The sequence below is a fragment of the Abramis brama genome (genome assembly GCF_963993115.1).
Source record: "Abramis brama genome assembly, chromosome: 25".
NCBI classification, from domain to species: domain Eukaryota; kingdom Metazoa; phylum Chordata; class Actinopteri; order Cypriniformes; family Leuciscidae; genus Abramis; species Abramis brama.
Genome location: NC_139987.1, coordinates 13,072,422 through 13,087,400, shown reverse-complemented (window position 1 = coordinate 13,087,400; position 14,979 = coordinate 13,072,422). Strand labels below are relative to the sequence as shown.

Genomic DNA, 14,979 nt, shown 5'->3' with positions numbered 1-14,979 from the left:
TGTTGTGATATGCTTTAAGCTACTTCTAAATAAACAGCTTCTTTTTTTTTTACCTGAACAGAATTTTATTTGTTGTTGAGGATATAAAGGGGTCGTGTTATCGGTTTTCTTGTCACATAAAAAAAAAATCAGCGAAATTCCTTCATGTTAGTCATAGATAATTTTTTATTAATAAATACTGTTTTTTAAACTAAATTGCTTTATGTTTTTAAATAAATATTTTCAATAATATATACCAAACTAATTCCACTTCTTTGTATATATATTAAAATGTCAGCCTTTTAAGATTTTTTTTTTTTTTTTTTTGTACAATCTCTCGATAATTATACCACCTGGACGTTTTAAGTCCGTCAAAAATATAAATATTATTTTTAATTCCGAAATTGAAAAAAATTATCTTAATAGAAAAGATGTACAAAAGATCTGACAAAAGATACAATGTCAGTTGTATCAGTTTCAGTTTATATATATTTTTAATTATTTAATAGGTCCGGACAAAGAATCAGCTTCACGTCATTGTCCTATATACTAATATATAAAAATATAATACTTGCATGTTTACAAAAACAGTAAGGCACGTGACTTGAAGCTTTGTCAGCATGTCACGTGATCAGTCAGCTGACGCAATATAAACGCTGCCGGACAGGTTCGCACGGGTCGAGGTGCAGCTGTGAGGAGAGCAGGCGACTGGCTCTTCAAAACACAATTTAGCTATTCACAACTGCTTAAAAACAAAACGCGAATTCTAGTTATTTTGACGCTTGTTTTATTTACACAATTTCTTCCTCCGAGTCTGTTCAAGAATAAACACTTTTTGCTGGAGTCGTCGCTACAGACTTTATATGTAATGACGGGGAACTGAGACAGTTTACCGCAGTGTCGCAGCCAGGATGAAGCGTCCAGGTTTCGGGTTGTCCACCTTCAGCGGTGTCTTCACGGTCTGGACATTGTTTTCGTTGCTTATCGTCTCCTCATACCCTCTTGAAGGTGATCGAGATGCGCCCGAGCTGAGGTTCGTGGAGGAGTTTGATCGGTTGAAGCTCGGGTTCAGCTGGCACAACATGTCCTGCGCGGTGTGTAAAGCGATCTTCGCCTCGGTTGACATCGCGCTGCTGGTGAGACACGTACTTTTACGCTTTTCCCGTGATGTTATTGCCTGTTTTTTCTCCCCTGGCTTTCTATTATACGCATTACAATTATTATTTAAAATAATACTTAAAATTTAAAAATAAATGTAAATGTATTTTTTACATGTATTAAATGTATATTATATATAAAATATGAACATGTTATATCTTGTGTATATTATAAATCTTGTATGTTTAAAAAATGTATTTTCATTATGTACATTAAAGTAAAAGCATATTCAAAATATATTTAAATACATATTTATACATAAGATTATTAGATTCTAAATGGATAATTGTTATGCACTAACCTCAAATACCCCTGTACAAAATCATTTGAGTGAAGTTTCTGATCTGTCCGTGAAAATAAAGAGTGGCAACTATTACGTTCTGTGCTTCCTTTATGACCAGAGTGACTCAAACAAGGAGCGTGTGGCACATGTTCTGGGAGATGCCTGTGTCCGACTGCACCTCGCTGATCCAGATGTATGCCGAGAGATCACTGATCTTTTCCGAGAAGATTTCATCCGTGCGCTGCAGGAGTCCTTCCTCTGGCCCACTGAGGCTTGCGCTCTGCTGGTTGGACCTACGTGTGGCCATTTTGATATTTATGCCCCCTGGAATGTATCCCTGCCACGGGTCCCCAAACCCCCAATTAAACCACCCACCCCTCCCAAACCAGGCTCTCCACAGAGCAGGATCCTGTTCCTCACAGATATCCACTGGGATGCGGAGTACACCGAGGGCAGCCTTGTAGATTGTAAGAAGCCACTGTGCTGTCGGAATGACTCCGGAAGGGTCAGTTGGAGGCAGAGTGGAGCTGGATACTGGGGCACATATGGCAAATGTGACCTGCCTCTACGCACGGTGGAGAATCTCCTCCAAACCTTAGCCAAATCCGGCCCATGGGATTGGGTGTACTGGACAGGAGACATTCCAGCACACAACGTATGGTCTCAGACCCGGAAACAACAGCTGAACGAGCTCACCGTCATCACTAGACTGATACTCAAACACCTGGGGCCTAATGTAACCGTGTACCCATCTGTGGGGAATCACGAGAGCACTCCGGTGAATAGTTTCCCACCTCCATTTGTACATGGGAATGGGTCGTCCCGCTGGCTGTATGACACTATGGCGAAGGAGTGGGCATCTTGGCTCCCTGAGGAAGCACTCGAGACCATACGGTAAAGTTCTGATGGAAAGACTATACAAGTCTATACAAACTATATCACACTCTGATATAAATGAGTATTGTCACTGATAAATACATAAAATCATATTAAGAACGTTGTTGTTGTAACTAATTGTTTTTAATTATTATTATTATTATTATTATTAATGTTATTACATCATATTTTGTAGCTTAATATTTTAAATTCAATTCAATACTGCATAGATACATTTGTGATGTTTTCACGTTTATAGTTTTATAATAATAATTATAATTGTTTTATTAATTATGAATTATTTTTTGTAGCTTTATTTTCAAATGCTGTACTACAGATTGGTGTTTTATTACTTCTACAGTACAGTTTAATTATTATTATCATTTGTATTAGTATTGTTGTAATTGCTATGGTTTAATTGTTATTTTTAATAATTGATAATATTTTAAATGCAAACATACAATTTGTTTTAATTCTTTGTTTGTGTTGTCTTCTCCAGGCGTGGAGGGTTCTACACTGTGGAAGTTCAGCGTGGTTTGAGGCTGGTGTCTCTGAACATGAACTTCTGCGCTCGAGAGAACTACTGGCTGATGGTGAACTCCACAGACCCGGCCGATCAGCTCCAGTGGCTCATTCACACACTACAAGAGTCTGAGAACAAGGGAGAGAAGGTCAGAGAAGTTTACAGAACTCGAGACAAAAATAAGATGTTCTCTGGTTTCTCTAAGAACACGAGGAAACAGCAGTGTTGAAGCCTTTGCATGTTGAAGCCTTTGCATGTTGAAGCCTTTGCATGTTGAAGCCTTTGCATGTTGCAGCCTTTGCATGTTTCAGCAGTTTAACAAGTTCCACTGATGGTGTTTGTGTCTGTGGGTTAACAACCAAACAATTGGTCATCATGAGTCAGACCAACCAGAAGCGGATGTGTGATGCAGTGGGTGCAGCGTTTCAGTTTTAATTTTAACATTACATATACTAATGATCTGCAGTAGTGGCCAAAAGTGATGTCCAGTGGGGATATTTGTTTTTAATGACACTACAAGTTCGATTAAACCATAAACATTTTAGGAAAACATTATATATATTATACATTAATTAATTATTTAAATAAATAAATAAATAAATAATGTATAATATATATATATATATATATATATATATATATATATATATATATATATATATATATATATAATGTTTTCCTAAAATGTTTATGGTTTAATTGAACTTGTAGTTTTTTATATATATATATATATATATAATGTTTTCCTAAAATGTTTATGGTTTAATTGAACTTGTAGTTTTTTATATATATATATATATATATAATGTTTTCCTAAAATGTTTATGGTTTAATTGAACTTGTAGTTTTTTATATATATATATATATATATATATATATATATATATATATATATATATATATATATATATATATATATATATATATATACAAATATTATTTTTATTATTTTTATTATTATTATTTGTATTATTATTATTATTATTATTATTATTTTTATTATTATTATTATTTATAATTATGAAGGACTTTTTAAAACTAAGCTTTAAGGTATATATCTTCCAAAATTATTTGTCAACAAATGCTGGTTTTATTTTACTATACAAAAAAAATGCTCCCAGGGAAAAGCATACATTGACTACAACAATATTAATATTTTGTTGGTTTTCTTATGTTTTTGCATGTTAATAATTTCTTTGTATGATATAAGGGCTGTCCATTGGACCGTGCAACCAGGCAGCGGAGCGTGATCGGACCGACCAGGAACCAAAAATTATATCAACACAATTTGCCGTTTCATTGCGTTATCACAAATAAAACATTTGACTGTAAAAAAAATAAAACACTACTACGCAATATGCTTGCAAAATCTTAAACACAATTTTTTAAATAATATTTGAATAAAGGGTGATGTCAACAATTATCCTAGGCTGAACATCACTTTTGGCCATTACTGTATTGTAATCTATTGTTTTTACCACTAAATGGGGTAAATACCACTGAAGGGTCCAGGATTGTGTTTTTTTTATTTTTTATTTTATTTCAACACCAAGATATTTTGTTTTGTCTGTGGTTTTGTTCAAAAAGCAAATCTAAGCAGAGCTCTGTCTGGTCTCTCTCAGGTCCACATCATCGGTCACATTCCCCCGGGTCTCTGCCTGAGCAGTTGGAGTTGGAACTATTATCATATAGTCAACAGGTCAGTCCCTGTTCTGTGTGAACATTGTATAACCCATCCTGCAGTACACAACTCGTGCACTTTCATCTGTTGTAACCCGTAGCTGGGTCAACACAACTGCGTGACTGCAGCCTAAAGGGTTATTACACAGTGTCTTTTATGATCATAAGTGTCGTATTGTTGTGAAAATGGGTCATGTTGACTGTAACTGCCTGTTTTTGAGATAATTGTGTATATTTGCCATATGTATCGGTAGGTATGTAACTGTATGTAGTGCAGTGGTTAATGGTTCACTTGAGTCGACTTCACTTTAGCGATCAGTCTGGTTGCTTTCTAATCCTTTAATTTTTTTTTTTTCAGATATGAAAGCACCATAACTGGTCAGTTTTTCGGACACACTCACGTCGATGAGTTTCAGATGTTCTATGATGAGGAAACAATGACCCGTCCACTGAGTGTGGCTTTCATTGCCCCGAGTGTGACCACTTATGTCAACCTGAACCCAGGTACTTATTGAACCATATTAGTTGTTGTATTTTTTTCATTTTCATTTTTTTATTTTAACATTATTTTATTTTATTTTAGCTTTAGGTTATTTTGTTTTAATTTAGAATTTGTTTTTTGTTTCATTTTAGCATTTGATTATTTTATTTTAGCATTTTGCATTTAGTTGTTTTATGTTGGCATTTAGTGGCATTGGTGTCTTTATAAAAATTCCCAACCGCAATATAATGTGTAAAAAAACCTCTTGATAAACATAACCATGGTAAAATCATTGTCAGTTTCTCATGGTTCATTGCTATAAAATCCCTTTTTATGGTCAGGATATCGTGTTTATTACGTGGATGGAAACTACCCAGGCAGCAGTCGCATGGTTTTGGATCACGAGACCTTTATTCTCAACTTGACTCTTGCCAACAAACGGTCCTCAAAACCCTACCCCAGCCCGTCATGGACCTTGCTGTACCGCGCCTCTGAGGCCTACGGATTGTCCACACTCTTCCCAGCAGACATGGATGGTTTGATCAAAATCATGGTGAATGATGACCGTGTCTTCCAGCGCTTCTGGTACCTCTTTCATAAAGGCCACGTATCAAAGCCCTGCACAGACACTTGCAAGACGTCACTAATTTGTCTCCTGCACAGCGGGCGATACGACATTTTAATACAATGTGATGTGCTACACGGAGATAAGCACTCTTTTAGGAAGACAATGTGTTGAGAAAATATAACAAATGGCCATAGAGCTCTAATGGGTTTAATACCAAACGTCACAGACTCTTGATTTGTTTAGCACTTTCTTTTGAATATTTTTTGGTAGCATTTGTTACATTTGTCCTCAACATCACCAAACTGTTTGATTTTTGTTCTTGTTTTACTGTTTGTTATTTAGCTGACTTGTTATGGACATTCTTGGTCAGATTGGGTTAAAAAGTCAGTTCTCAGAAAGACGTGTAATTTAGAGCAGTGAACCTGAGAAACGCATTACTGGTTGAAAATGGAATGGGTAGTGACCTCACAACCAAGTGGTGTTAGTGCCTCATAAACCACAACTGCTCAGTTCTCATTCTCACTTAAAGTGTTCAGAGTGTTTTGCGTCACTGGAGTGGATTGTGGTTAGTTAACATACCAAAAAAAAAAAGGTATCTCTTCCTGCATTGACCTACATTATGCACACTTGAGCCTGTTCAAGGCCAATCGTGTTAGATGACAGTTTGTTGATTCAACACCAAGTCATTACACACTTTTTGTTTCAATTGGTAAAGAAATTATGTACTGAGGAGATTCTGTGATTGTCACACTTGCTGATAAATTAATTTGCAATTGTAGTGGGACTCTATGAATGTGTTAATCATGGGTTACCTGAAGGTCTTACTAAATAAATAAATATTTTGAAGTGGTTTGTTTAAAGGGGTAGTTGATTATGATTTCACTTTTCTAACTTTAGTGTGTAATGTTGCAGTTTGAGCATAAACAACATCTGCAAAGTTACAAAGCAAAAAGAAATATTTTCTTTTACAGAAATCACTTTTTAAGGACTACAACAAACGGTTGGTAGGGACTACACAAGCTTCCTCCTGGGTTAGTGACATCACAAACCCCAAATTTAGATAAACCCCGCCTCTCAACAAAGGGCTCTATATGGCTTTGCTAAGAATTAGCTTACACGGACACACACAAAACGATGCATTTTCGCTCACCCTCAAAAGAGGACAATTTTAACATGCTATAAAAAATGTTGAGCTAAACTTAACTTTGATTAACTTTTTTGATCCACTTAAAATGTTGACTACTGTAAAAATGTATTAAAAATTTAAAGTAGTTTTGGTTAAATTATAATATTACGGTTTTTACTGTATCTTTGATCAAATGCATACATGGGAGCATAAGAGACTTCTTTCGAAAACTTGAAAAAAATTCTTACAACCCCCAATTTTATGGTATTTATGTGTATATTTAACTTATTTTGAATTAATCCACATGCAAGGAGTGATTTGAGTTGTCATTCAATTTACAACAGATTAGGACCCTGCTGAAATTGTAAAATGGCCAATTCTTATGGCTACTTTTAAGGCCAGTTCACACCAAGGACGATAACTAGATATCGTTCTCAATATTAAACGATATAAACGAGCAATAACGCTAACGGTGCAGAGAAAAGATATCGTTTGAATCACTTTCAGGACGATTTTATCCAGCTGATGAACGATAAAAACATTGACAGCCAATCAGAATCCATCCTGCGGCACGCGCTTAGAATAAACAATAATATCGTCCGCTGGTTTGGACGCTAATATAGTTATATGTGTTTTATCCAATGTAATTATTCTAAATCATTCACAACTTTCTCACACCAGAAAATTATCCTTTCGATTTGAACTTATAAAGCATCCCTCTCATATCAAAGATCTTCAACACCTGGATGCAGTGCAGGACAGAATCACTAGGGGTCGGTAAACTCAAGAAATAAATCAATCATTTTCCATGGAAGCAGGTGTTTGATATGTAAATGCTTTTGTTTGGTATTATTTCCTTGACGGAATTTTAAACTTTAGCCAAACATAAATAGAACCACAGTAAAAACTAAGAAAAACAAATGTACTGAGCATTTCAAACAAAAATTACACAAAAAGACAACCATGGAAATACAATGGAGTGAAAATATTTTTTTACAAAAATCACATTCAAATCTCAAAAGCTATAGGTTCACGTGGAGTGTTAACATTTGCTTCAGTTTGTAGCTTTTCAGTACACCTCTCATAAGAAACTACAAAAATGGTCGGAGCTGTCGGAGAATGTTCTCCTCAAGGGTCTGTGAAAATCACTGTCACTCCGAAGTCTTCCTTATAGATGTCCCAGGTCTTAGATTTGTGTGGATTGTCCAGCTCCTCCCTCGAGAGATACAGTCTATGACACAAAAACATAAATGCAAAAGATTTCAGTGAGCTCTCGGATGACAAAAAAAAAAAAAAGTACTGACAAAAAAAAAACCCACCTGTTGTTCTCAACAAAAGAGGTGTTAAACCAGAAATAGAATGGACAGTCCTCGTAACCCTTTGGCAGACCCTGGACAGAGAGAAAAAAGGAAGTTCAAGTCCCAGTGAACCTCATTCAAACTTTACCAACAGCACTTCATAAAACATATGGGTTAATTAAATACTTAAAAATAGTGGAGGCTTACAGCACTGGACTCAAACATGACCTTCACATCTCCAGTCACGACAGGCCCTTCCTGCAAACTGATGACCACTGCATTACTACCAGTGTCAGGAAACACCTGAAAAACACACACACACACACACACACGACAGGACGATCAGACTGAAATGAAACCAATAGATCCTACAAACAATTGTGCATAGGTGTAAGTGTTTAGTATGCCAAAAGTTGCTAGTTTTGCCCTTTGAGCCTATTTTAGAGAACAGAAACATGCATTCAACACAACAATCCTCTCCAGCTTTGCATACTTACTGTACAGTTCTGCTGTTTAGCACAAACACCCTGAAAGACGAGCTCTCGCTTCACTATGATCTTCACCTTCAGGTCACTGCCATTGCTCTTCCCCACACCTGAACAACAACCACAGCCACAATATGAATATATTATATTGAAATTCACTATATTTTATATTCAATATATTTTAAAATACTTATATACTGCAGGTAGATAAATATATAGACAGACATATGAATAGTTTAACCATGAAACTCTATTTGAGTTCTAATTGGCTTGTACATTTTCAGGCAATTGATTTCATGTAACCATTACCATTTCCCTTTATAACCATGACTGCGTGCTATGCAAATTATTATTCCATCCCTCCACCTCCCCAGCACCACCTGCCTAGATCTGCTACAGAAGGCCTACCTCTCTCTAGCAGCAGCAGCGTTTCCATTCATTTTTATGTTCTATTAATGTTTTATGTTTGGCAGTTTGCTGATATGGAGCATTCAGGTGTGTTAACTCAATGCCAAGGAGGAAAAACATCAGCAATGATCTTAGAGAGGCAAATGTTGTTGCCATCAATCTGAAAAGTGTTAAACGGCCATTTCCAAACAATTTGAAGTCCATCATTCTACAGTGAGGAAGATTATTCACAAGTGGAAAACAAGTCAGTTGCCAATCTTTCCAATCCTCCCACTGTGCAAAACACCCAAGAACTACACCCTCTCCCTACACTCTACAGACCTCAGTTAACATGTTAAATGTTAAAGTTCATGGCAGTACAATTAAAAAAAGATGGGACAAGTATAGCATGTTTGGAAGGGTTGCCAGGAGAAAGCTTCTTTCTAAAAAGAACATGGCAGCACGGCTTAGGTTTGCAAAGTTGCATCTGAACAAACCTCAAGACTTCTGGAACAATGTCCTTTGGACAGATGAGACCAAAGTGGAGATGTTTGGCCATAATGCACAGCGCCATGTTTGGTGAAAAGCAAACACAGCATATCCAGCCCAAACACCTCATGCCAGCGGTCAAGCATGGTGGTGGAGGGGTGAGGATCCAGGCTTGTTTTGCAGCCACAGGACCTGGGCACCTTGCAGTCATTGAGTCGACCATAAACTCCTCAGTATACCACAGTATTCTAGAGTAAAATGTGAGGCCATCTGTCCAACAGCTAAAGCTTGGCTTAAATTGAGTCATGCAACAGGACAATGATCCCAAGCACACCAGCAAACCTACAACAGAATGGCTGAAAAAGAAAATAATCAAGGTGCTGCCACTGGCCCAGTTAAAGTCCAGACTTCAACCTATTTGAAATGTTGCGGCGGGACCTTAAGAGAGCTGTGCATAAACAAATGCCCACAAACCTCAATGAACTACAGCAACGTTGTAAAGAATAGTGGGCCATATTTCCTTCACAATGATGTGAGAGACTGATAAAGTCATATAGAAAATGATTACTTCAAGTTATTGCTGCTACAGGTGGTTCTAGAAGCAATTTAATCATAGGGTGTATGATTGAGTTTTGAGATTGAGTCTGTCACACATGGCTTCTCCATTTTGGCCTTATTTTTGTTAAATAAATAATGGCATGGTGTAATATGGCATGTTTTTGTTCCTCTGAGGTTGTATTAACCCAATTTAAAGACCTGCTAACGACCAGATGAATTTTTTGATTATGTCCTGATATGTAAAACCATAGAATTGTACGCCAAGGGTGTACTTTCTTTTTCACATGACTGAATATATACATAGTCATTATATAATGCTGATATTCATTTAGTTGTCATGATTAATGGCTGAGTCTGACCTGCGATGGAGTGGATTCGAATGCTCTTTATTTTCAGGCTCTTCTGAGGTGGTAGCTGGCGGTTGTATTGATTCTTCATGATCTCATAATAACCGACGTACCTGCTCTGCAAATGCAAAAATGAACAGAACATACATAATTTTTTTTTTTAAATCATACACATTCATTGCTCCAAAATGGATCCTTGGCTTCTAATGTATTTTCACACACCTGAGAGGGAGTTTCAACACCCTGGAACTTCGAACTCATGCTTTTATCAGTCCGTCTCTCGCCAAAGTAGTCCAAACTCTCCTGTAAGATGGTTTAAAGAAAATTCGAATACAATCTTGGATGAGAAAGTCTCTACATGTCAACATTCATGACCAGATCATACCTGCGCACTCTCAAACTGGTCACTGTCGATGAGCCATGTGCACACCATCGTCCCAGTCCGCCCTGTTGAACAAAACCCAATGCATTGAACATTTCAGACTGTATTTACATAGAGCATTAAAACACCATCAAACAACAGACCTTTTCCTCCTTTGCAATGGATGGCGATCACATTCCTAGAGTCTGCCGCCATCCACTCCCTAACGCAGGCTGTGTACCGCAGCATATCACTGACAGGAGAACAGACAGAGGTCAACAGAGATTCATGACAACATGCTTGCTGGAAACTAGATTTGCCACTTCAGCAACATGTTCTAATGTTCAGTTGTGCTGAGAGATACTTACTCGAGTGATGGCACGTTATGGTCATCTATCATAACACGCTCCACTCGATAGTGAAATAACTTTGGATCATAGCCCTTCTCACCTGAAACAAGAATTGGCTACCATTATTATCATGCCTTTTAGAAACAGAAGAAATCATCTGAGGTTAACTTAACTGGTAATTAAGGTAAAAATCATGAAGAGAAGCGTCTACTCACTACAGAGATTAAACACCTTGTAGTGATCCAGATGTTTGGTGTCCAGGAATCTAACCACCTCCTGAAACGTGTCATTTACGTATTGATCATACAGTTGTTGCAATGTTTTCTGAACAACTTTACATCTAATTAAAATCTTCTTAAACATTTGTGTTATGTTGGTGACTTACTCTGATGGGGTTCCTATAAAGCGCCTGCCTCCCAGAAGATGGAAAAGACATGGCAATGACTCTTTCTGAAGAGAGATAAGACACTATCAATGATGAATCACTTTGGTTTGCAAATTACTTGATTTTAATGTTGTTTATAATGATCTGATTAAAAATAAATAACCACAGACAAAACCAAACCTGTGACGTATGTGAGGTCCAGATCAAACCCATCTTTTTGGTACCGTCTTTTATTCTCGGACACCTTTGAAAATGATTATATAAGTTTATTTATGTAGAAAATTTTGAACACCATAAATAGCTTACATAAATAAGAGATTAAAAACATGAAAAAAGCATTTCAAATAATCTAAAAACATAAAAACCAATGCAACAAAAAGAAAACAAATAAGAAAAAGATCTAAGCTTAAAGTGTCACAATAATGCTTTTTTGGATATTACGTTAAATGTAGTGTTTATACAGCTGTGTGTGAATGTAGAAGGACTGCGAAGTTTCAAAGATCAAAGTGTATGATAAATGGAGTTTTTAATCTCCAAAAAGAAGGAAAAGATTCTGAACCGCCTGAAATGATTTTTCAGCAAAACCAGTCTTATGACCTGCACGAACCGATTTAGGTTTGTAACAAATTTGCATATTGCCAGCCTATGGTCTTCATTGGCTGCCTGCGAACAACATCTACTCTGACCCGCCCTCAAACACTGTAGTTGTAGCTGAGGCCTGGAAGAATTTGGTTCTTGTTGTCGACATGTCGAGAAGACGCCGTTTTCTGCGCTACAAAATCAAATCCACTTTGCACTTCCAACATATGAGATTGATACGGTAAAACCAACGGCATTCCTTACTGTTCATTTCACTGTATATCAAGTGCCGAGGAAGCCTCCAGAGCTGATATTCAGATATGGTAATGGATGTTTGGTTTCTGACACGCGCTGTAAGCAGTAGACCAATCACAACAGACTGAGCCATCTGACCAATCAGAGCAGAGTAAGCATTCGGAAAGGAGGGGTTTCGAGAGACTGAATCCTTAATTGAACCATTTCAGACACTGTGACAAAAGACATGATGCTGCAATGTATATTATGGAAAAATGAAAGTGTTTTTTGACCTTGGATGTATGTAAATCTATTGTAGGAGACCTTCAGAACTAAATTTGGAACCTTTAAAATAGCATAATTGGGGCACTTTAATTTTAAAATGTATTAATTAATAAGGAATGGAAAGTATATATAAACAGACTGAAATAATGTGGTGTAAAAATCACACTCACAATCTGATTGGCTGAAAAGATACAATCACAAAGATACAAAATGAGACAATTTCCTTTGTGTTTAGGTCACTCACCATTCTCCTGGTGACCTTTTCAAGCTCTTTCTTCTGAGATGCCAGTCTGAAGATACGTACCAGAATCAATATCCTCAGAGATCTCAGGAACGTGACCACCCTGCAAACACACCATATTAACATTGTTACATTAGTATAATATTGGATGAAATGTAAGCATCAACCATGAATGCTTTCTGTTAAATCTGGTGTACCTTGGAATCAGGCTGGCTCCTGAGAAATCGGAGAATGCGTAGATCATGGTGACCACCAGGGTAATGGCCACAATACAAGCATCTATTATGTTCAGTTTGGAGCTGAAATACACCTTGAATCTGAGAAAGAAGTTGATTTAAAAATGGTTGACCAGAGACTGCTATGGAATAGATCCTGAATATGTAAAATGATACCTTTGCACCAGGTTTTGATGACACTCATATATAATCAGTATTAATGCAGAGCTTACAGACCACTTAATTTATTTTTGTACTTGAGCTCTAGGAAAATGTTCCAGAGAGATAAAAACTCATTTTGGAAAAACAGAAAGTGCCGGGAAAATGTGTTTCCTGTAGATCATTTCCTATCATGAGTGACTTGAACACTACAGCATTATTGGTTACTGTTAGCATTACGTAAACATTATGTGCTGACTTATAGTTTGCAAAATAATTTTGAAAAACTATACTAACCCCTCCACATAGACGCGAAGCAGCACATCGATGAGGAAAAAGAAGGAAATGACAAGTGAAACAGCCTCCAGTGCACTTCCAACATCACGACTCTTGTTGGAAAGGGACAAGTCCACAATGACCAGAATAATGTCCACAATGATCAGTACTAGGCCAAAAACACTGCAAATAAGAACAAAAGTTGCCTGTTGTATCATTAAAACATAGCTAAAATCTAAAAAAGATCACAAGTATTGTGCACAAGTACTTTTTTATAGGATTTTATAGGTCCTGTGAGCCATCTCTTTATATGACAATCTGAAATGAAAAGATCCCACTCACCGGAAAAAAAAGGACATCACAAAAGGAGTTATAATTTTCCGGACACGACTGCAAAATAAATCAAACACAGAATAAAATACATAAGAATTTTAATCTTAAGACATCACATTTGTCAACAAATTAGAAGCTTACTTACTGGTATATAGTGTCTGGCTCTTCATTCTCTTCCCTTCCATCATCGATCTGCACCTCTGCCTCTTCTTTCACCCCATTACTTGGCCAACACAGAAACAGTACAATGATACAACTTACTGCTTTGAATCATGTGGTTTTAGTGTTGAATTACTCATTTAAAGTTGGGGGAGTAAAGGTCATGATGCTACTGAAGTGTTAATTAATGTTATTCACTTACCCATTAACTTCCTTGGAATCTAACCCAGGGTTAAAATGCACTGATGTCATTTTTACAGGAAAGTTTCTCTCTGAAAGATTACAAGAAATTAAACATTCCAGAGGAACTTTAGTTCAATTAAAGCTGGTATATCTACTCAATAAATCATAAACAATGACATTGAGAAATAAAGCAGACAGGTCTAACAAACCCTAACATGACAAAAATGTACTTACTTTAGACCTATAAATCTTTACAGGATCCAACCAAATGTAAGGTTTCAGATGTGGACTAAAAGATTTGTCTTATTAATATCCTATAAATCATTAATCCCAAAGGTTGTCTGCAACACAAGGTTTCTAAATCAACTATGAAGCCCTAAACTAAATCCGCATAATGTAATATAACGAGCAAATTGTTTGTTCCAATCTGAACAAGATCATAGCAAAGGAATGCCAGCATTGGAAAAAGCGATACAAACCTGACAGAGAGAAAGCGCATCCGGGAAAACTGTTTTCCTTCCTTTTGCTTGACTCGCTTTTCTGCTATCTGAACAGTCACATATTCCTCAAACAGTATTTTTGTCTCATGTCTCCATGATTGTCTATATGACCGGTGACAGTCCCGTGATTTTCTGCGATAACAAAGGAAGGAGGTTCAAAGGTTGGTAGTAGTTTTCTTATGTCTTCCATCCACATGCACACATTCACATTCACACCGCCCCTTTTTTTCACTCTTTTGTTGCGGACGTAGCGGTTTTTTAACTTCCTCATGCGCTTAACAAGTTAACAATCACACAAAATCAATTTAGACGAGTGGTAAAGGTGATAACAAAACAAAAAGGCTCACTGAGACATTATAGCCTACAACTTCGTAGTGTTATTAAAATATGGTTTAGTTTAATTAAAGTGTGTGGGTGTGCGTGCGCGCGCTTCTACTTTGTAGCCTACTAGCCTACTCTATTTTTTATTTTCAACATTAGG

The 14,979-nt window shown here is 36.7% G+C and overlaps 2 protein-coding genes across 3 annotated transcripts; one reads left to right on the top strand and one right to left on the bottom strand.

The window, feature by feature from the left end:
- The first annotated feature begins 620 nt into the window (after positions 1–620).
- On the top strand, positions 621–6,397 carry smpd1 (sphingomyelin phosphodiesterase 1). The gene is made up of 6 exons (XM_084105000.1): positions 621–1,115; positions 1,539–2,314; positions 2,796–2,967; positions 4,442–4,518; positions 4,858–5,003; positions 5,322–6,397. The coding sequence occupies exons 1-6, from the start codon at positions 891–893 to the stop codon at positions 5,717–5,719; spliced, it is 1,794 nt and encodes a 597-aa protein (XP_083961126.1). The 5' UTR covers positions 621–890; the 3' UTR covers positions 5,720–6,397.
- A 774-nt stretch (positions 6,398–7,171) lies between these two features.
- tpte (transmembrane phosphatase with tensin homology) lies at positions 7,172–14,728 on the bottom strand. 2 transcript variants are annotated; one of them, XM_084105001.1, is made up of 19 exons: positions 14,478–14,728; positions 14,018–14,087; positions 13,802–13,879; positions 13,666–13,713; positions 13,345–13,506; positions 12,871–12,990; positions 12,677–12,776; positions 11,515–11,578; positions 11,335–11,399; positions 11,165–11,225; positions 10,968–11,049; positions 10,764–10,852; positions 10,624–10,685; positions 10,461–10,541; positions 10,251–10,356; positions 8,470–8,567; positions 8,180–8,275; positions 7,994–8,064; positions 7,172–7,905 (listed from the first exon to the last, which is right to left on the bottom strand). In XM_084105001.1, the coding sequence occupies exons 2-19, from the start codon at positions 14,065–14,067 to the stop codon at positions 7,803–7,805; spliced, it is 1,536 nt and encodes a 511-aa protein (XP_083961127.1). In that variant the 5' UTR covers positions 14,068–14,087; positions 14,478–14,728; the 3' UTR covers positions 7,172–7,802. The 2 variants fall into 2 exon arrangements, with proteins under 2 accessions (XP_083961127.1, XP_083961128.1); XM_084105002.1 differs by lacking the exon at positions 14,478–14,728 and adding an exon at positions 14,233–14,450.
- Between the last annotated feature and the right edge of the window lie 251 nt (positions 14,729–14,979).

Bases quoted from the DNA above. Each gene is read 5' to 3' on its own strand.
- smpd1 (XM_084105000.1), top strand. From the start codon at position 891: ATGAAGCGTCCAGGTTTCGGGTTGTCCACCTTCAGCGGTGTCTTCACG. The intron at 2,315-2,795 runs GTAAAGTTCTGA...TGTCTTCTCCAG, and splicing joins GAAGCACTCGAGACCATACG to GCGTGGAGGGTTCTACACTG. The intron at 2,968-4,441 runs GTCAGAGAAGTT...GGTCTCTCTCAG, and splicing joins CTGAGAACAAGGGAGAGAAG to GTCCACATCATCGGTCACAT.
- tpte (XM_084105001.1), bottom strand. From the start codon at position 14,067: ATGACATCAGTGCATTTTAACCCTGGGTTAGATTCCAAGGAAGTTAAT. The intron at 12,991-13,344 runs GTTAGTATAGTT...CTTCTTTCTCAG, and splicing joins CTTCGCGTCTATGTGGAGGG to ATTCAAGGTGTATTTCAGCT. The intron at 11,050-11,164 runs GTGAGTAGACGC...TTCTTGTTTCAG, and splicing joins CAAGGTGTTTAATCTCTGTA to GTGAGAAGGGCTATGATCCA.